This window comes from Crassostrea angulata, chromosome 5, assembly GCF_025612915.1.
Source record: "Crassostrea angulata isolate pt1a10 chromosome 5, ASM2561291v2, whole genome shotgun sequence".
Classification (NCBI taxonomy): domain Eukaryota; kingdom Metazoa; phylum Mollusca; class Bivalvia; order Ostreida; family Ostreidae; genus Magallana; species Magallana angulata.
The window spans coordinates 38,601,449-38,619,385 of record NC_069115.1 but is presented as its reverse complement, the minus strand read 5'-3'; the positions used below and the strand labels follow the sequence as shown (position 1 = coordinate 38,619,385).

General features: G+C 32.2%; 1 protein-coding gene and 1 pseudogene across 1 annotated transcript; one reads left to right on the top strand and one right to left on the bottom strand.

Moving 5' to 3' along the window:
• Positions 1 to 9,339, top strand: LOC128184280 (toll-like receptor 6). The gene is made up of 3 exons (XM_052853706.1): positions 1 to 103; positions 1,948 to 2,013; positions 6,718 to 9,339. Exon 3 carries the CDS (start codon positions 7,335 to 7,337, stop codon positions 9,165 to 9,167), a length of 1,833 nt encoding a protein of 610 aa, XP_052709666.1. The 5' UTR covers positions 1 to 103; positions 1,948 to 2,013; positions 6,718 to 7,334; the 3' UTR covers positions 9,168 to 9,339.
• A 6,819-nt stretch (positions 9,340 to 16,158) lies between these two features.
• On the bottom strand, positions 16,159 to 17,385 carry LOC128185408 (leucine-rich repeat transmembrane neuronal protein 4-like; annotated as a pseudogene).
• Positions 17,386 to 17,937: the final 552 nt, after the last annotated feature.

The window sequence follows — 17,937 nt, the reverse complement described above, 5'->3', positions numbered from 1 at the left end:
AACGACCCAAGGAATTAAACGGTGAACTTTCTTTGTGATTTGGTGGTCATTTTCTTCCGGGTTTAATTTAATTTAAGAAAGAAATTTGGTGAAGAGGTTTTTGGTAAGTACAGTACTTGTATCACTTTTACAATTATGTTGTTTCAAAAGACTTTAATAGGAACAATTATATTCAATTTTTTTTGATGACTGTATTAGTTGATTAATAAAATATACTGATGCTCCATTGAACTTTTACAGGTATGAAACGATGTGATTCATGAAATATATCTTTTGTGAATACCGGATTCACGTATAAATATTTCAGAAAACTATGTTTGGGTATTCATTGCATATCTAAAAATACATTGTAGTACCATATGAACATATGTGAAAAAAAACATTTACAGTATATATCTGTGCTACAAAAGCATTGAATTTAGAAGAAATATTGTATTTGTTTTAATGATAAACTGTGTTTGTTTAGTAGTCACAGGAGTTACTCAGGTGAACCATTGCCATTGGCATTTGTCTGTCCTCCGTCTTTTTACTTGCCTCTAATAGTCTTTTAAACATCACCAGCCCCCGTAAAGTGGCGCAGTTTGTTTACATGTAAAAAAGGCACTTTCGATCTCGATGTGAATTCAACATATTTGATTTTCCGAGGTCGGTAGCGTGCTCCAGAGAAAGTCGGAGGCAAGTAAAGAGACGATATCAGTAGTAAATTGCATGAAGAATTTTATGGTTCTAACTGTTATCACAGAATTTTCGTGTAAATAAGGTTAATCAGCACGTTTTTGTACGCAAGAAATATAGATTTTTTTCAATGGGTGGCAAAGTAGTTTCTAGGTCGTCCATCCAAATTTTTTCAGATCGGGAGCTACCGACCAGCGGCTAAAAATGTTCTAGAGCCCTCTTCCAATATTGTAAAATTTATTACCCTTTGGTCTGGATCAAAAGTTCAGATCATAAAGTGGGATCAATTTGGTTAAACAGTTTTCATGTATTAAAACTTAGAAAATAGTCCTGTCTTCTTACATATATATTTGCAAAGCCTAAACCGAATGCATGGTTATCATAATGGTGTCCATAAAGCCGTCTATATAAATTGTGAATTTAATGGTTCGGGCCCTGAGACGGGGCCAAAATATCCTTATAGTGAAAAAGGTATTAAATATTCGTTATTTCTCTTTCTACTCCCATATATAATAAAGAAAAAACAAAATGGATGATTATGTTGCCCATGAAGTACTCTATCTATATTGTAGATTCATCAGAACTAGTCAAGGGTGTAGGGCCAGCTTGGTCATATAGTGAACACGCTATTAAATTTGAATTAATCACTATAAATTCATAAGGCCAACTTTCAAAAATTGCAAAATTATTGACCCCTAGGTTAGGGGTTTGGGAAATGTGACCATTTAGTTAAAAATTGTTAAGTCTCACAAAAGTTCGGGTACAAACATGCATTTTTCTCACAAACTAATGAAATTGTCATTTAAATCCTATCGGTCTCTTATTATCAAATGTTTGCAATATTTGTCCCCTTGGGCTAGGATATTGTTAATCCAACATTTCCCATCTCAACCTTGTCCCTTTCCCTTTTTTAAACTTATTGATGTTGGCAGACTCAGGGGATCGTCAATACCTGTGGGTATCTTTTTTAATTTTTCTTAATTCTTAATTTTTTATGACGGTTTTTACACTTTAACATGAAAAACCAGTTAAAATTATCAATTAATAATGATTGAAATGATAAATGGTAAACTTTTAAAAAATTATATAATCATATGTGAATATTGCACTCCTCTCCAAATGTTCATAAGTAATAAAACATATAGAATAAGACTGCTACTAAATGATTATAATTACGTTAATTGTGTTTACTAAATAAATGTAGAATACACGTTGATTACATATTTGTATAAATAATTATATCAATATCAAGTTGTTTTATATCTGTTTCAGTTGACTTTAAATCTATTGGAAAGAATATGTTTTACAAAGAACGGACTGTTTGTCTGCTTATTACTGGTAAGTAAGTTTCAATCTTATATGTATTCTATCATTTATATTTTGAGAACTACAATAACTTTGCTATAAAGATAGGATAAGTTTGATTTTTTTTTTTTTGGGGGGGGGGGATACCTACCCACTAGAATTCCCTCGACCCGCGCTCATAATTTTAATGTAGATAAAAAAGCAGATTACAAAAAACCAAAATATAAAGATCTATTATGGAGGTCGACTTTAAGTGCTATGCGTTAATCTTATGATTAAAAAACTTTTTATTTTAAAAGTATCTGCAACATACACTGACTTTAGAATACGTTTCGTCTGTTCATTTTTTGAGGTACAGTATTAAAATACAATTGCAATATTTTTTGAACTAAAAAGAAGTATCATTTCTTCATAGAAAGACGCTATCATTAACATACTATAGAATCATTTTGCTCAAATTGTAACATGTAATTATCATAAATTTTTATCCATCATATGTAAGAAACTGTTACATATAACGTCAAGTTTTTAAAAGGGATCACCGAATGGTAATAAACACTTGATAGACAACTAATCTGATAATATGGTAGCAACAAACTATCATAAAAATAAATGAGAAGTCTTCTTATTTAAAATTAAACAATAAGTAAAGAAAATTTTAAAATTTAAGAAAGAATACCCGACACCAAAAACGAAATTGAACAAATCAAAAATAAATATTTCACCGCAATAAATACACTGTAAGTAACGTAAGGAAGCTCATAGATTACGATAACGATCCTAATGTAATTAAGGCTGGTAGACCACGGATTAGATAAAAAAAAAATAGGTGGTTAAAATGAAAATGGAAAATACAGCATATTTATAAGGCTTAAATATAAACATAAGTCTCACAGTGTCATAAGAAATAAAATAAGAGCAAATAATAAAACCGGAAATATGCTAAATCAGCTATGTGTATTATATATTCACGTATCAGATGGCGTTTCAGATAAAAAGAACTTGATCTTAACAACTGCCGTCTTACAAGATAAACAAACTGTGATTAGGAAATGAAATCTTTGTTTCAGATAAAAAGGACTGGATAATCAACAAACTAAAATTACGATATAAAATCTTTGTTTCAGTCAAAAAGAACTAGATGGTCTTTAAAACTACCGTCCTACAAGTTAAACAAACTATGATTACGAAATGAAATTTTTGTTATTTTTCTCGTCGTTTAAAAAATAAAGACAAAATAATAAACACCAATCAGTCTGGATATAATAACGGGTAATATAATAGGAGCCCATGGATTATTATGGATATTTTTAATTATTTGAAAAGATGCAAGGAATCAGGAATCCTCTTATTTGCTGACTTTCAAGAAGCGTTCGACTGTTGAATAAAAATTTCCTCTTTACTCCTAGAGGAAATTATATTTTAATTTGTTTGATAGATCAATATTTTTAATATGATTCCATATTTCTATATTAAAAAACAATGGTTTGATTTCTATAAAAAGTCAGATGTAAATTTATAAAGGTTTTGGATAAAGTTGTATTTTATTCCTTTTTGTAATAGAAAAGAAGATTTTGTATTTGCCACCCCCCCCCCCCAAAAAAAAACAACAAAAAAAACAAAAAACAAACAAAAAACAAACCCAATTCAAACAAACACACAAACAAAACCAAAAAAGCAGTAGTCGGTAGTGCAAGGGATTTACAGAAAACAAATGCATACAACATGCATATGATAGAACATATCTTGTTAAGGCAAAGTATCACCTGAACAAAATCGTAAACATTCTCTATTGAATATTCTATTTGAGATGCTTGGAAATACTATGGAAGGAAAGACAACTCTTAAAAGTGTAAAATCGGTCTTTAAACATCTTGGTATATCTTTGGAGCATATTAGAACCATAAGTAATGAAAAATTGATTTTGAAAACTAAAGGAATTTGAAAAAATATTTTTAGTCTTGTGAAAGGAAAGAATTGAATATTCTTTGTAAATGCCAGCTTATAATTCTGTCTTACTGTAATCTAAATGATCCTTTTCACGGCTATTATATTAAAAAAAAAAACCTGAACAATAACATAAGAACGTTAGCAAATTAGGCCTAAACCCTTAATTAGAAGCATAAACAAAGGCAGAATTTGTAATTCAGACTTTGATTAAATAATACCTGAAAAATACTTGTTCCATTTATCCAAATTTGACAAGTCTTTAGAAATGTAATAGATACCTCCTCGTGTCACTTTCTTTTAAACTATTACTTATTACCTAACAAGTGTTTATTTTTTTGCGAGGACCTAAAGTTTTTTATGTAAACAATCAAAATAACATATAACAATTAAATTCATTTAATAGACATAGCTCATCAATGTTTGACAAACACATTTTATCAAATAACAATTAAATTTATTTAATAAACGTTAATTCTCAACAGTGGTAAACAGTTTTTAACAATTTTGTTTGGAAGAGAAACAGCCACATTTAGTTTTGATTTCAAAATTGTAAGTTGATGGATGGTAAGAGAGCAATTGCTGAACAGGGAGACTGGTTGAAGGCAGGTCTATTACAGAAATTGATTGGGTACATGTGATTTCCTGACCCTCAAAATCAAGAAACAGCTCATTCATATTGATTTCGGTCAGCTTAAGATCAACATTTTGAATTCACTGGAGAGAGCCTTATGTTGGTGACGGACACTGCAAGCTAATGATGCTGGCCCAGGCAGAATAGCAGGTTTGTTTAAGTCTAACAACGCTGGCATTGAAGGCAGAATGTTCTTGGTTAAAGGGTCGCCCATCATCATCTTTTCATCATCACTGACTCTTTGGTACACACCTAGGCTTTGAACCGATTTATGTCCTGTGACTGCCATCACCTGTGATGGACCAAACATGGATTTTACAAAATGGACGCTCCGGTTGCTCTAATTTAATGGTTGGTATAGATTTTCGAAAGACTAGCTGCATTACTAATTCGGCTTAGAAATGTGCTGAGTTTTTTCATCAACCCGTGCATGATAAAACCAAACACTGTCTGATTCAACAAAGCATTCTAGTGGTCGTTGCCATAGTCTGAAAAAAAATGCTAAAGGTTCGACGTGTTAATTTGACAGGCTGAATTTTCTTTACTTTCTATTTTTATGAAATGTGTAATTTTTAATATAAACAAATATATACTATTGATCTATAAATCTATTTTGTTTATTTTTTGACACTTATTTGTCACACTCTGGATGCAACTTTGATAATTATATATATCTCATAGGAGAGTACTGGGCAAAAATCCTAAAATATGATTTAATATCCATGTAGAAAGTACACTTAATAACAACTTGCTGTACATTATTTGAATGTGATATTTTTTATATTTCAAAACAAAGATGAACAGTTCACCTACATGGCACTTTTGACATTATTCCTGAAGACGATTCTTTGTCAATTTTATGGTTTTTCGTTAGCTTGTCCACTACCCTTTTCACGTACTTTCGGCGAGTTTTGTCATCGGTGAAAACTTTGAGAGTGTTTTTTGTTATCCCGTGCATGTTTTCATTGCCCCAGTGACAGAAGAACATCTGTACATAAACTGAACTTTGTTGAACAGTCCTTGTGGAGTATTTATGGAGAGGTGCATGCTTGTGTACAGTTTATGTATATCAGGCTTCGAAATGATGGGGTAGTGCTGAACATCCCCCTTTCTGACACATTTTGTCTAAGCAAGAGCAGCTTTAAAACTAGTATTACTGTCAGTAAAAGCAGGGTCCTTGATTATGTCATATTTCTTGTTGAATGGTGGACTTTTCAGGTGTCGGTTTAGTCCGTGACGAATGCCCGCAAGTGATTTTACCTTGTAGTGACTGCCATCCACTTTCCTGAGATCCATATAAAAATGGCAAAGGCATTCTTCCAGTTTCACGTTGTCAAATGTTTTAAAATCCACTGATTCCCCTTTTTGTTGTAAATATTCTTTAAACACTTTTGCTGCTCCTTTGTTTGATTGTAATGTATTCTCTGAATTGAGATTAATTCTCTTATTTATTTTGCTCCTCGTCCGTCGTCTTCACGAACCTGGATGCCATTGTATGTAACATTGCGTCGCGGGCAAGGGGGATCACTCTAAATATTTTAATTTGGGGCTTAAAAAATGTAAGGTATGGTGGAACGTTTGTGTAAAAAATCAGCTCAAATAAGGTTATGTCCGCCATGTTGCCGTATGAATTTTGACGTTTGCCGTGTAAAGAGATTTATAAGGCAATCATGTGACGCGATTCATCCAATGACGTCGTGACATTCTAGTCCGAGGCAAAACAAATGTAATTGTATTGCTATATACAACTTTCTATGAAATGCATGCATAATTATAAATTGTTATATATATTTATTCATTTGTTCAAGTACATATGTATAGATATGTATGATTGTACAAACATGTTGTTCTTGACTTAAAATAACAACTTGCAATAACTATAAGGTAAAACAAAGTATAAATTTTTATCAATTTTTTTTCTTTTAAAATCGAAAATAATCTTATCGATTGTTGGTTTTTTACTGTTCTATTTATGGATAGAATAAAACAGTTTTTGAATGATTAAATGTGTTTTTATAAGAAGCGTAAGACCATGCACGTATAAACCCGAAGTCAGCGATCTTCAAGCATGACAACTGACAGAATATTTATTTTTTTGAATAACCGATTGTGCAATGTAGGCCATCTGAAGCATGTGTATCCCTTTTTACTTTCAGCAGGCAGTATGTTTATTGCCATTACACAAAACTGTCAAATTTCACCAAATCTCGATGATTGTGGAAACATGGGATTACTATGGAATTGCAGTGGATCCAATTTAAGCAGATTGCCAACATCGTTTCCTCCTGAGTTAAAGAATCAGAATGTTACTTTGGATCTCTCCTTCAATCGATTTTCTTCCGTGACGAAGGATACATTTGAGCAGATCGCTTCCTATTCCAACGTGACGTCAGTAATTCTCCATCACAATGACATAACTGAGGTAGGAAATCTGGCATTTCATGGATTGTCCAATTTATGCAGTTTAGACCTCTCTAGCTCTAATCTTGAAAAAAATAAGTTCGGTACTGATGCGTTTCTTAATATTTTTAAACTTCAAATTCTCCAAATTCATTAAAACAACTTCCAATATCAAGGTTATCCGGATCTTTCACTGTCTAGGCTTCATTCCTTGATATTTTTGAAAATTGACATCTTTAATAAATTTTCTTTCTCAAAAGCATTTCAAAATCTGATAAATTTATCTCAATTAAAATTTAATATCCTAGGTGAGTTTAGCTTGACAAATTTATCTTTTTACGGACTTAACCGTTCTCCAATTCGAAGCATAAATATGGATTTCAAAAACCACGTAAAATGTGACGTAACAGAAGATCTTTTCTGCTCTTTTCCGTACTTAAGCGATGAAATTTTCATAAACTTCGGCGGCAAATGCAACGTATCAATTGCACTTAGGTCTCTTAAATGCTTACAAAACCGAGAGATAAAAAATATTTTTATGTATGAAAATAAGAAAATTGTTGCAACTGATATAGTTATCCTAGATTATTGGTCAATGGAATTTCTAATCAACATCTGTGTAAGGGCTCTCACATTGGGAAATAACGAGATACGTATCGTGAAGACAAATATTTATAACACAACATTATGGAACTGTTTAGAATACCTTGATTTTAGTGGGAATAATATGCATATTGTCGATTTTACAATGGTTATGACTCTTTTAACTCTTCCAAGGACCCGGAACATGAATCTGTGCTGCAACAACAAACCTTCTCGTCAAAACGAATTCAAATACGACCGACTCCATATTCCAAAAAGAGGTTATACTTCAAATAATATCACATTACCAAAACATTTGGAAGTTCTTGACTTTTCTGAAAATTACATTCATAACGTAAAAAGATTGGTTCCTCAAATTGAAGAAACAGGTGAAAAATTGCAAGAATTGTATCTCCAAAGAACCAATTTCCATTTTGGCGTTGCACGCATGCTTAACTTTAAGTCTTTGCTTAAACTTGATTTATCAGAAAACAGTTTTCAACGTATTCATTTAAATATTCTTCAACAGGCTCCAAATCTTCGCCATTTTTATGCTGTGAATGTCAGATTAAATGAAACACCTTCATTAATTTCTAAAAGCTTATTTTCTAATCTAAAAAAACTATCAACAATCGATATTTCAGAAAATAGTTTGACCTCTTTGCCTAAATCATTACTAAATGATCAAAGACAATCTTTTTTAGAAATTAAACTGGACCTCAATAGGTTTTCAGTGACGCCAAGTTTTTTAATGGAGCTTGAAAATTTAGAAATACTTTCAATCCGATATAACTTAATTTCGAAATTTTCTGAGAGAGATCAAATTTTATTCAAATCATTGAAAAATATATCAATCTACATAGAAGGAAATCCGATTTCTTGTGCATGTCTAAACTCTCGGTCTTTGAAATGGATGAAAAATCATCAATATGTATTTTCAGATATAAGCAAAGTTTTATGCGTGGAAAATAAATCTTCTATTGTTAAACTGTTTAACGAACAAACCTGGAGGAAATTTGAGCTGAACTGCCAGACAAACGAATTGCTTATCTTTTCTGTAGGATTGCTGGCATTAACAATTTTAACATTATCTATTACCGCTGCTATTAAAAGATATTGCGTTCATTTGGAATATGTCATTCTACGACTTAAAAACAGATGGAAAGGTATTAATCCACAATGTAAAAATGAGTTTCTTTACGATGTGTATGTTTCATACAATGATGCAGATTATTCGTGGATCATTAGAATATTGTATCCGAAATTGAACGTTTTGAACATAAAAACCTGGTTTGGAGATAAGGATTCGATTCCAGGACGTTGGGAATCGGAGGAGATAGTCAGCTGTATTAACGAGAGCAGAAAAGTGATGTTTATTATGAGCGAGAGTTTTCTTGAAAGGAGATGGCACTCGTATGCTGTTCAAATGGCAATAACCCACGCATTTCATAACCAAGGTCAAGGATCTATCGTAGTTATCATTAAAGATGGACTTCCTCTGGATAGGCTTCCAAACGAAATCAAAAACATTTGGTGGTGTATTGAGCATTTCAGATGGCCAGAGGATGATTACAGCGACGAACACATTCTCTCAAAATTATCAAGTATCCTGAGACATGACTAGACATGACTAGACGTACAGCTTTGCTTTATTAAATAAATGTGTGTCTTCACCTTATGTAGCGATAATTATTACATATCAGTCATTAAAGTTTGCAAAACAGTACATTTATTTGGGTTTTTTTTATCTCTGTATATTGTAGTGCATTATGTATCTATAATAAAAGTTAAGTAATTTTCACCTACATGAAATAATATTTAATAAAAGTATTTCATATATCTAATTAAATTTGTTGTTCTTGGAATATGTCTCTAAGGTACATCTATTGAAACATATCGTATATTTGTGGACTAATTAACAGTAGCAGAAATTATCCTTATTTTGTCTGCAACCAATCTAAATGATTACTAACTGGAAAAAGATCGTATAATTTTAATCAGTAAACAGTCTTGAAAGATAAATTGTTAATGCACAATTAATATTTTAATATTTTCGAAGCGAATTCTATACCTTTAAAAAAATAAATAAACATGTATGCATCAGTTACAAAAATTGGAAGTAGCTTAATTCATTATATAAAATTAAGGATGTCTGGTTTTAGGAAAAAAAATATTGAAATACTTTATACGATAATTTGTTTAAAATACATGTAGCGTAGTTAAATTAATAGCATAATTAAAATGTTAATTTTCAAGAAATCAATCGGGCCGTTATTTTATAAAAAAAAAAGAGAGAGGGATTTCAGATCAGACTAAAATATATGAATGTTATAATAAAAGTCTCAAGACCCTGCCCAATAATACTTAAACATATCATATAAACAAATAATCAAGTGAGAACAAGCTCAGCGGTTGTCCCTCACAGATCAGGCAGCCGTGACCGAAAGGTTTGACTCATGGTTGCAGCTACATATTGAAAAAAAAACTAAACCACAGAGCCAAAAACAGCAAACTACCAAACTGTATTAAATTCATAAGATATAAAATAAAAAGCAAAAGGGCAATCCAAAATATGACGGGCAGGGGTGGGTGGGTCAAATTCAAAACGGCGACTAATGGGATGATCTGCAGGGAGTCTGTGATGGCATGAGTTCAAACGAATACCCAAAAGTGGAAGCGAGGGCCAGCTTATATGCGTAAAGATATCCTTGGTTTGGGGAGTAATTAATTACAGTGGAGACATTTAGCTTTGTTAAACTTTGATAAACCTATTTAGCTTTGATGATTTTAACTTCAAGAATTTTCAAAAAAATCATTATAACAAGAAGTCAAGTTTAAGTTTCTAAATTTTATTGCAAAATACATCGAAAACATGACTTATTCTGAAATAAACATTGTTGACGTAAGCAGTAATTAAAATAAATATTGTTTTATTGCTAATAAAATTTCTTTGAGGCGCCATTCATTAATATTTTCACTGAATTATCTCACATTCACAGTCATTCACACATCTTGTTTGATCTTTTTTCGGCTCTTTATTCGGCAAGTTCTTTTTTCTCACTGTCCATTGTAAATCCGCCAATATTCCCTTAAAAGTTTATCGAAAGCTGATGGTTCCATCTCATGATGGGTACATTTCAAATAATAAAGTTTCTCACTGAAGGTGTTGTATGGTATTCAAATCTTCATCACTTAAACGCGGCTTCGGATTTAATCATTAAATTTATTTCATGTACATGTAAGCTTCAGAGCTTACAGACATTAATTATTCGTCACTTTTAGGAATCAAAATTATATGTGAAGATGTCCTTCTAAATTTTTACAACTTGGATTTCATCATATTTCATACTAATTATCATTATCATAAATATCACATAAATATTATAACGCAATTGTCTGATCACTTATTTCATAACAATTAAGGTATTTTAAAATCTAAACAAGCTGCTCTATCAAAATTGCTCCGGTTTCTAAAATCATAAGTTTTTAAAGTATCACTGGATGAAAAACACAGTTTCCGCACACCTTATGGAAGTTTTGCGGAAACTCAAGAAAAATTATGGTTTATACAAGGTTTCTATTTGGACAGCTGGAGTTTACATGGGTTAACGCATTGCGTAAACATAGGCTGTCCACCATTCCAGGTGGTTTCCGCAGAGGAATATGTTTATTTATCTGAATTTATATCAGGAAATAGATTTTATAAATAATAAAAAAACATATTTTTAAATCATTATACATAGAACTTCAAAAATAGTATAAATTGCTCTGTGATATATGGGCAACAATAATTTTCGCTGTAAAGAACTAAATATGATATTAGCAAAATTTGGCCTCCGTTATTCGCCATTTTTAAAAGTGTTTCGGATACAGTGAAATGTTTGTTATGTTATTTTTTAGAAGAGATGATATAAAACATATTTTGAACCTATTTATTTGATTTATTTGCACTCACTGGGAGTATATGTGGACACTGGAATCAAAATGAACATTATGTAAAAACATCACATTGATATCTTTACAAAGAAAACAAAGAATTACAGTACAATCAGTATGATGATGTTCATTTTAGAGGGTCATTTTAGGTCTTTATCATATATAGTCCTTTGTCGTTATTCAAATAAAAATACAGGATGAGAAATGTTTTTATTTTGGGGCGAACTGTCTTTAGTGGTGGCGAGTTACTCTCTTAATTGGGGGCGAGTTGTCTTTGGTTATACTGGGGGCGACTTGTCTTGGGGCCGAGTTTTCCTGATTCCGAATATCACACTTTTCATAAAAATAACCGGAGTTATCACACTTTCATAACAGTGTATAATGTGTGGTAATACAACCCACCCACTGTAGTATGTGACCTCTTGCAACTCGTTCATGGTGTAATTGTTTGCAATTGATCCAATAGATGTGTAATAGTAGACAAAATTGTTTGTTGAAATTAGGATTGCAAGGCCTGACTACCCGTGGCCAAACAAAAAATGAAACCTTAATTTTATCACTCATATTCCTGGATGATGCCACCGATGAAAACATTCGATAATTAATTCAACCATAAAACACAAGTGAAAACTTGACAAACCATCGTCTGTTGATAACTACATGTATGATAAATTTTGATGTATAAATACTTCTTTTTTAATTAAAACACAATCAGTTTATATCAAAAACTAAACAAATCAATCATTTAGTCGTCACATCATCTATTTAGATTTACCTATGGAGGCAAGGGGCAGTTTCGGATAAAGTACCCGGTCAATATTTTTGTAAAATTGAGAGTTGCTGTACTTGAAGGCTTGTGAGTGCTGCTAAAATTCATAAAATTATTTTTGGTAGTTTATTTTAATCAACTCTCCTATGCAGTTACTCTGGCAAACCGAAAGTGAAAGTGTTTGGACCTAAGCACAAATCATCACCGCTGACAAGACTAAGTTCTTGAAAATAATAGAAAAAAATTCGACGTAATGTGATAGTCAAATTTTATATACTACGAGCAATTGAGATATTTTTGAAGTCTCATGTATTCCTACGTCAGAGTTAATATAGTCTCGTTCAACCAGACGCTCGACTGTCTCTGTAAATCTGCGACAAGCAGAGAGGGGGCTTTTTTGCTAGTCAGATATTAACGGAGACAGCCGAGCTTCTAGTTAAACGAGACTAGAGTTCGATATCAATAGTGCTTGGATCCATACAATTTTTAGAAATGTTTCGATAACTAATATATACTAGTAGTTGAAATCTATCTTTAAATATAACACAACATGATTCATATTGGGTTTCTCGAAATTCTTGTCGGAAAAGTCTACAAATTCATATTATAAAAAACTGCGTAATTCAATTACAAACTAGAAACTAATTGCCATGCAAGATAAATTGATTTTAAAATAAATGATAATCGATAAAATCAACTTCCGTTAGTACTTCGATTATGATTATCATTAGGTAAAGGGATGACTCTTGTTGAAACTGACAAGAAATATGTAGGCCCCTTATGTGAGGTACATGAGAATCAGAAGTAAAATGCGAAACCGCGGCTATGACTGTTGCGTTGACTTTACACATTGAAAATGCAAGTGACAGACGGAAGGTTAATTAACTCGAAAAGGAGGTGGATGGGACATTGTAAACTATACACTGGTAAGTTTCTAACATGTGATGGTGCAACATGCACACGGTACGAAAGGTCAACCCTCTGCAGGGAATAAGCTGGGGGAGGTCTTAAACGCTAAAAACTCATGAAAAATTAGCAAAATATGAAAGGGTCAAAATCTCATAAAATCCAGTTTGTAGAAAATTTTACAGGTTTTGACTATTAATTTTCTTTAGAAATTAGTGTTTAGCCCTATAAAGAGTGAACTAAAAGGTATTTGTGCTCAATAGGGACTGAGGAAATTCTAGTTACAGAGTTCCGAAGACACACATCCCCTGCCTACAAAGAATTGTATCAAAAAACTGTCCCGTGCCACCTATAAGGCCTATTGCTAACAATGTACACGGTGCTATAGTAGAAAGCTGGATTATGCTTCTGTTTCTCAAGTAATCAACTTCATGAAAATATGACAATCGTGCACAAATGTATGCATCAAGCCAACGAACATGATGTTTGACATTCATTTGGTTTGTGATGTAGATTGAAGTTAGTGGCAAGAGCTGAAGTCAACATTGTTCTATATTTTCCTCCTTATTAGTCTAACGCAAATATCATAATTAGCTAATACTGATGCTTTGTTGATAAACAAATCAGAATGGATGGTGTGACGTTATAGATTAGAGTTCGATGGCACTCTCATAACAGCGGGAAATTTAAATTTCATGCAAGCAAGCAATATTTCTGGAATTCTTAATTGTTCCGGAGCATTTATTGAAAACAAATACGATTTACAATCATAGTGGATGTTAAATAAATGATTTATTGTGCTACATATTTCTAGAGTCTTTCCCCTTCAATACATTTTCCCAATATTACCATGTTGGCTCCGCCTAGCTAAGGCCTGAATCTCTGACCCAGGGGCCATGAATTTCACAACTTTGGTAGTGGAACATATAAAGACCATAATCATGCATTAAGTGTTTTCGAACATAATAATGAATGAAAGTGAGAAGATTTTTAAAAATTAGCTTTTTTGCATATGTACCCGCAATTAAGGGTAGAACTTGACATGATTTTACAATTAAAATTCATCTTCAGATTATTGGCATTGTAGTTTTTAAAAAGTTGAAAAAGTAAAAATATTAACGGATGACGCACAACGACGGAGGAAGACCGACGGCAATAGGTCACCTGGGTGACTCATTTGACCTAAAATCGAAGAGGGCTGCGTCATTGCAGCTATTTTGGAAAGTACAATAAAAGGCATCAACATAGTTGAAACAAATTTACTCATCCTATTTACAAAAATATATATCCCGCAAAGGAAAATAGAAACATCAAGGCTCAATGCAAATATCATTAAGAAATCTATGACCAAAAGACTGTTAATAAAAATGTTTTTGAAGATCAAAAATTGCAAATATTATCTGTTTGATAATTAAATAAGTTATATCTCCATGTTTGGAACATTCATCACCATCTGTGTTCTCTTTTCAATATTTCTTTATCTAAGAAAAACACTCTTATAATTTACCAACTTTAAAAACTTGATCACAACTTTTTCAGGAAGTGATATGTACATCTACATTCTATTCAAATATCGAATGTTTAAACCAAACCAAATCTATAAACATAAATGCGTACAATGCATTATATATTTTTGTGTTATGCCTCTTCTAATATGTAAATATTTAAAAGTTCAATTAAAACATAGAAGACCATATCAATTAATCAGGAATACGATTATAGATATTTCAAACTAACAGCGATAATAGGAAAATAAACATATGCTAAGACACAGAAAATATTTATTCAGATACCAAAACATTAGATAAATTTAAGAGTAACATTTCGTCATTTGTTTCATCTTCCGGCCATCAAAGATGCTCAATACACCACCAAATGTGTTTGATTTCCTTCGGAAGTCTTTCTAGAGGAAGTCCATCTTTAATTATAACCACGATTGATCTTTGACGTTGGTTATGAAATGCGTGCGTTATGGCCATTTGAACAGCATAGGAGGACCATCCAATGTCTAGAAAACTCTCGCTTATAATAAACATCACTTTCCTACTTTCGTTGATACATTTAATTATTTCTTCCGATTGCGAAACTCCTGGAATAGAATCTCTGACTTTAAACCACGCTTTAATGTTTAAACTTTCTAATTTTGGATTTAGATTGTTTGCAACCCAAGAGGTGTCATCATCATTATATGAAATGTACACATCATACTGAAAATCTCCTTCTACGCAAACGTGATCGCCTACAGGCATCAACCTTTGTTTTACTCTAAGAATAACATATTCCAAATGAACGTGGTATTTTTTAATAGCAGCTAATATGATCAGTGTTATCAATGTTGATACTATCAATACAATAGAAAATACCAGCCACTCGGTGGCCTGACAATCAAGTTCAAATTTCCGCCATTTCGATTCGTTGAATAATTCATCAGTAGCGCTTTTACTCCCCACACATTTAGTATTAGAAAGATCCGCAAAAAAGTATTGGTGATCTTTCATCCATTTCAAAGACTGAATTTTTGAGCATGTGCATGAAATCGGATTTCCCTCTAGATATATTAAAATATCGGTAAATGATTCAAATAATTTTTGATCTTCCTCGTTGATGTTCGATATCAAATTGTATCGTACATAAAGAACCTTTAGATTTGTTAACTGCTTAAGAGAACTTGAAAGGGAAGAAAACATATTATGGTCTAAATAAAGTTTTTCTAAAGATTGCTTTTGGTCGCTCAGTAAACTCTGTGGTAAAAAAGTTAAGCTGTTTTGTGAAATATCAAGAGTTGTCAGGTGTTTTAGATTTTTAAACAGATTTTCAGAAATCACACTGAAATTTAAACGGACATTCACTGCACGTAATTGCCGAATATTCTTCACTCCCTGAAATATATAAGGATTGATATTTGAAAAATCATTTTCAGATAAATCAAGAATTTTTAAGGAAGGGAAGCTTAATACGCTTTTTAGCCTTAGAGGGAAATTAGTTTTTGCAAGACGCATTTCTTCTAGGTTTTCAGCAATAATTGTAACATCCTTGATCAATTCATCAGGAGGGCGGTGAATGTAATTATTGGAATAGTCCAAAAATCTAAGATTCCGTGGTAGAGTTAGGTTTACAGAGAAACCTACATAGTGTGTTGCAAGTACATTTTGATAATTACTTCTTGAAACCAAATTCCGAGGTGTTAGGACATTGCAACATAAATCCAAGTTTTGGAGCAAGGGGAGAGTTGAATATGATGCAAGCGTATAAGAATCAACAGACTGTAAATCATTATTGCTCAGATCTAAGTTGTTTAAACAAGACCACAACGTTGTGTGCATAATATTCGTCATAATTTTGTGAATAGAGTTATTGTCTAAAAATAGCACCCTGACACAGATATTGACAAGGTATTGAAATGACTCATTATCTAAGCTGACTATGTCAATTGCAAGATTTTCTTTGTTTCCTTGCATTTCAAGGTGCTGAATCGTTCGATTCTGCAAACATTTTAAGGACTTTAATGCAGTATGTACATTGCATTTACCGCCAAAATCTATTCGAATTTTCTCATTTAAGTATGGAAACGAGCAAAATAGATCTTCTGGTACGTCACAATTGACATAATTACTAAATTCCATGTTTATACTGTGGATTGGAGATAATCTTAGGCCCTGAAATGATGCATTTGTTAGTTCAAAATCATTAATAATTTCGAATTCCAGTTGAGCTAAAGTTTTTAGATTTTCAAACGGTTTTGAAAACGTAAAACCTGAAAAGATGTCAATTTTTAGGTATTTAAGTGACTGAATTTTGGAAAGCTGTATATCTGGGTATCCTAAACCTTGAAAATTGTTCTGGTGGATACGAAGAATCTTGAGGTTATCTAGATTAGAAAATGCGTCTGCATCAATTTTACTTTTTTCAAGAAGCGTGAACGAGAGATCCAAACTGCATAAGTTTGACAGTTTTCGAAATGTCTTGTTCTCAATCTTTGTAATATAGTTGTGATGAAGAATGACAGAAGTCACATTGGAATAGGCTGCTATCTGTTGAAATGTATCTTCTGTCAGGTTAGAAAACAGATTGAAAGATAAATCTAAAGTGACAGTGCCATTTTCTAACTCAGATGGTATCGCTGTTGGTAATTTGGAGATGTTAAAGCCACTGCAGTTCCACAGTAATCCTACGTTTCCACAATCGTCAACAACTTTGTGTGAAAGTGGACAATTTTCTGCCATCAATAGCAGTGCACTATCTGTAAATGCAAATATTCGTGATATTATTGCAAAACAACATTTTATATTATGAAAAGCGGATTATATGCAACACGGTGTCTAGCTATTGCAAGTTAACAACCACCCAAAAAATCATAAAATTGATGTTTACTAATGCATTTTAGTAGGATTGTCGTGGTAATTTTTGTTTACTATATTTATTTTCTTTTGAATGAGAACTTTGTATAAAGTATATAGAAATAGAAAAATATTAAAATGGTAACGCTCAAATATTTTTACTAAATTATGGTTAATGGCTAAATTTACATTTAATAAGAGGCCCATGGGCCACATCGCTCACCTGAACAACAATTCCTTGTAAATTCTATTTCTATTTTTAACTTTAAACCCCTATCTTGGGCCCCAGTATATTGGTCCGGGGTTTGCTTTAACAATTTAGAACCTACACTATTTGAGGATGTTTGCGTAGTAATCTAACAAATTGTAACATTGTTGTTCTCAAGAAGAAGATTTTTAAACATGCTTCCTATATATTTCTATGTTAATCTTTTAGCTCCTCTTGG

Bases quoted from the DNA above. Each gene is read 5' to 3' on its own strand.
- LOC128184280 (XM_052853706.1), top strand. From the start codon at position 7,335: ATGGATTTCAAAAACCACGTAAAATGTGACGTAACAGAAGATCTTTTC.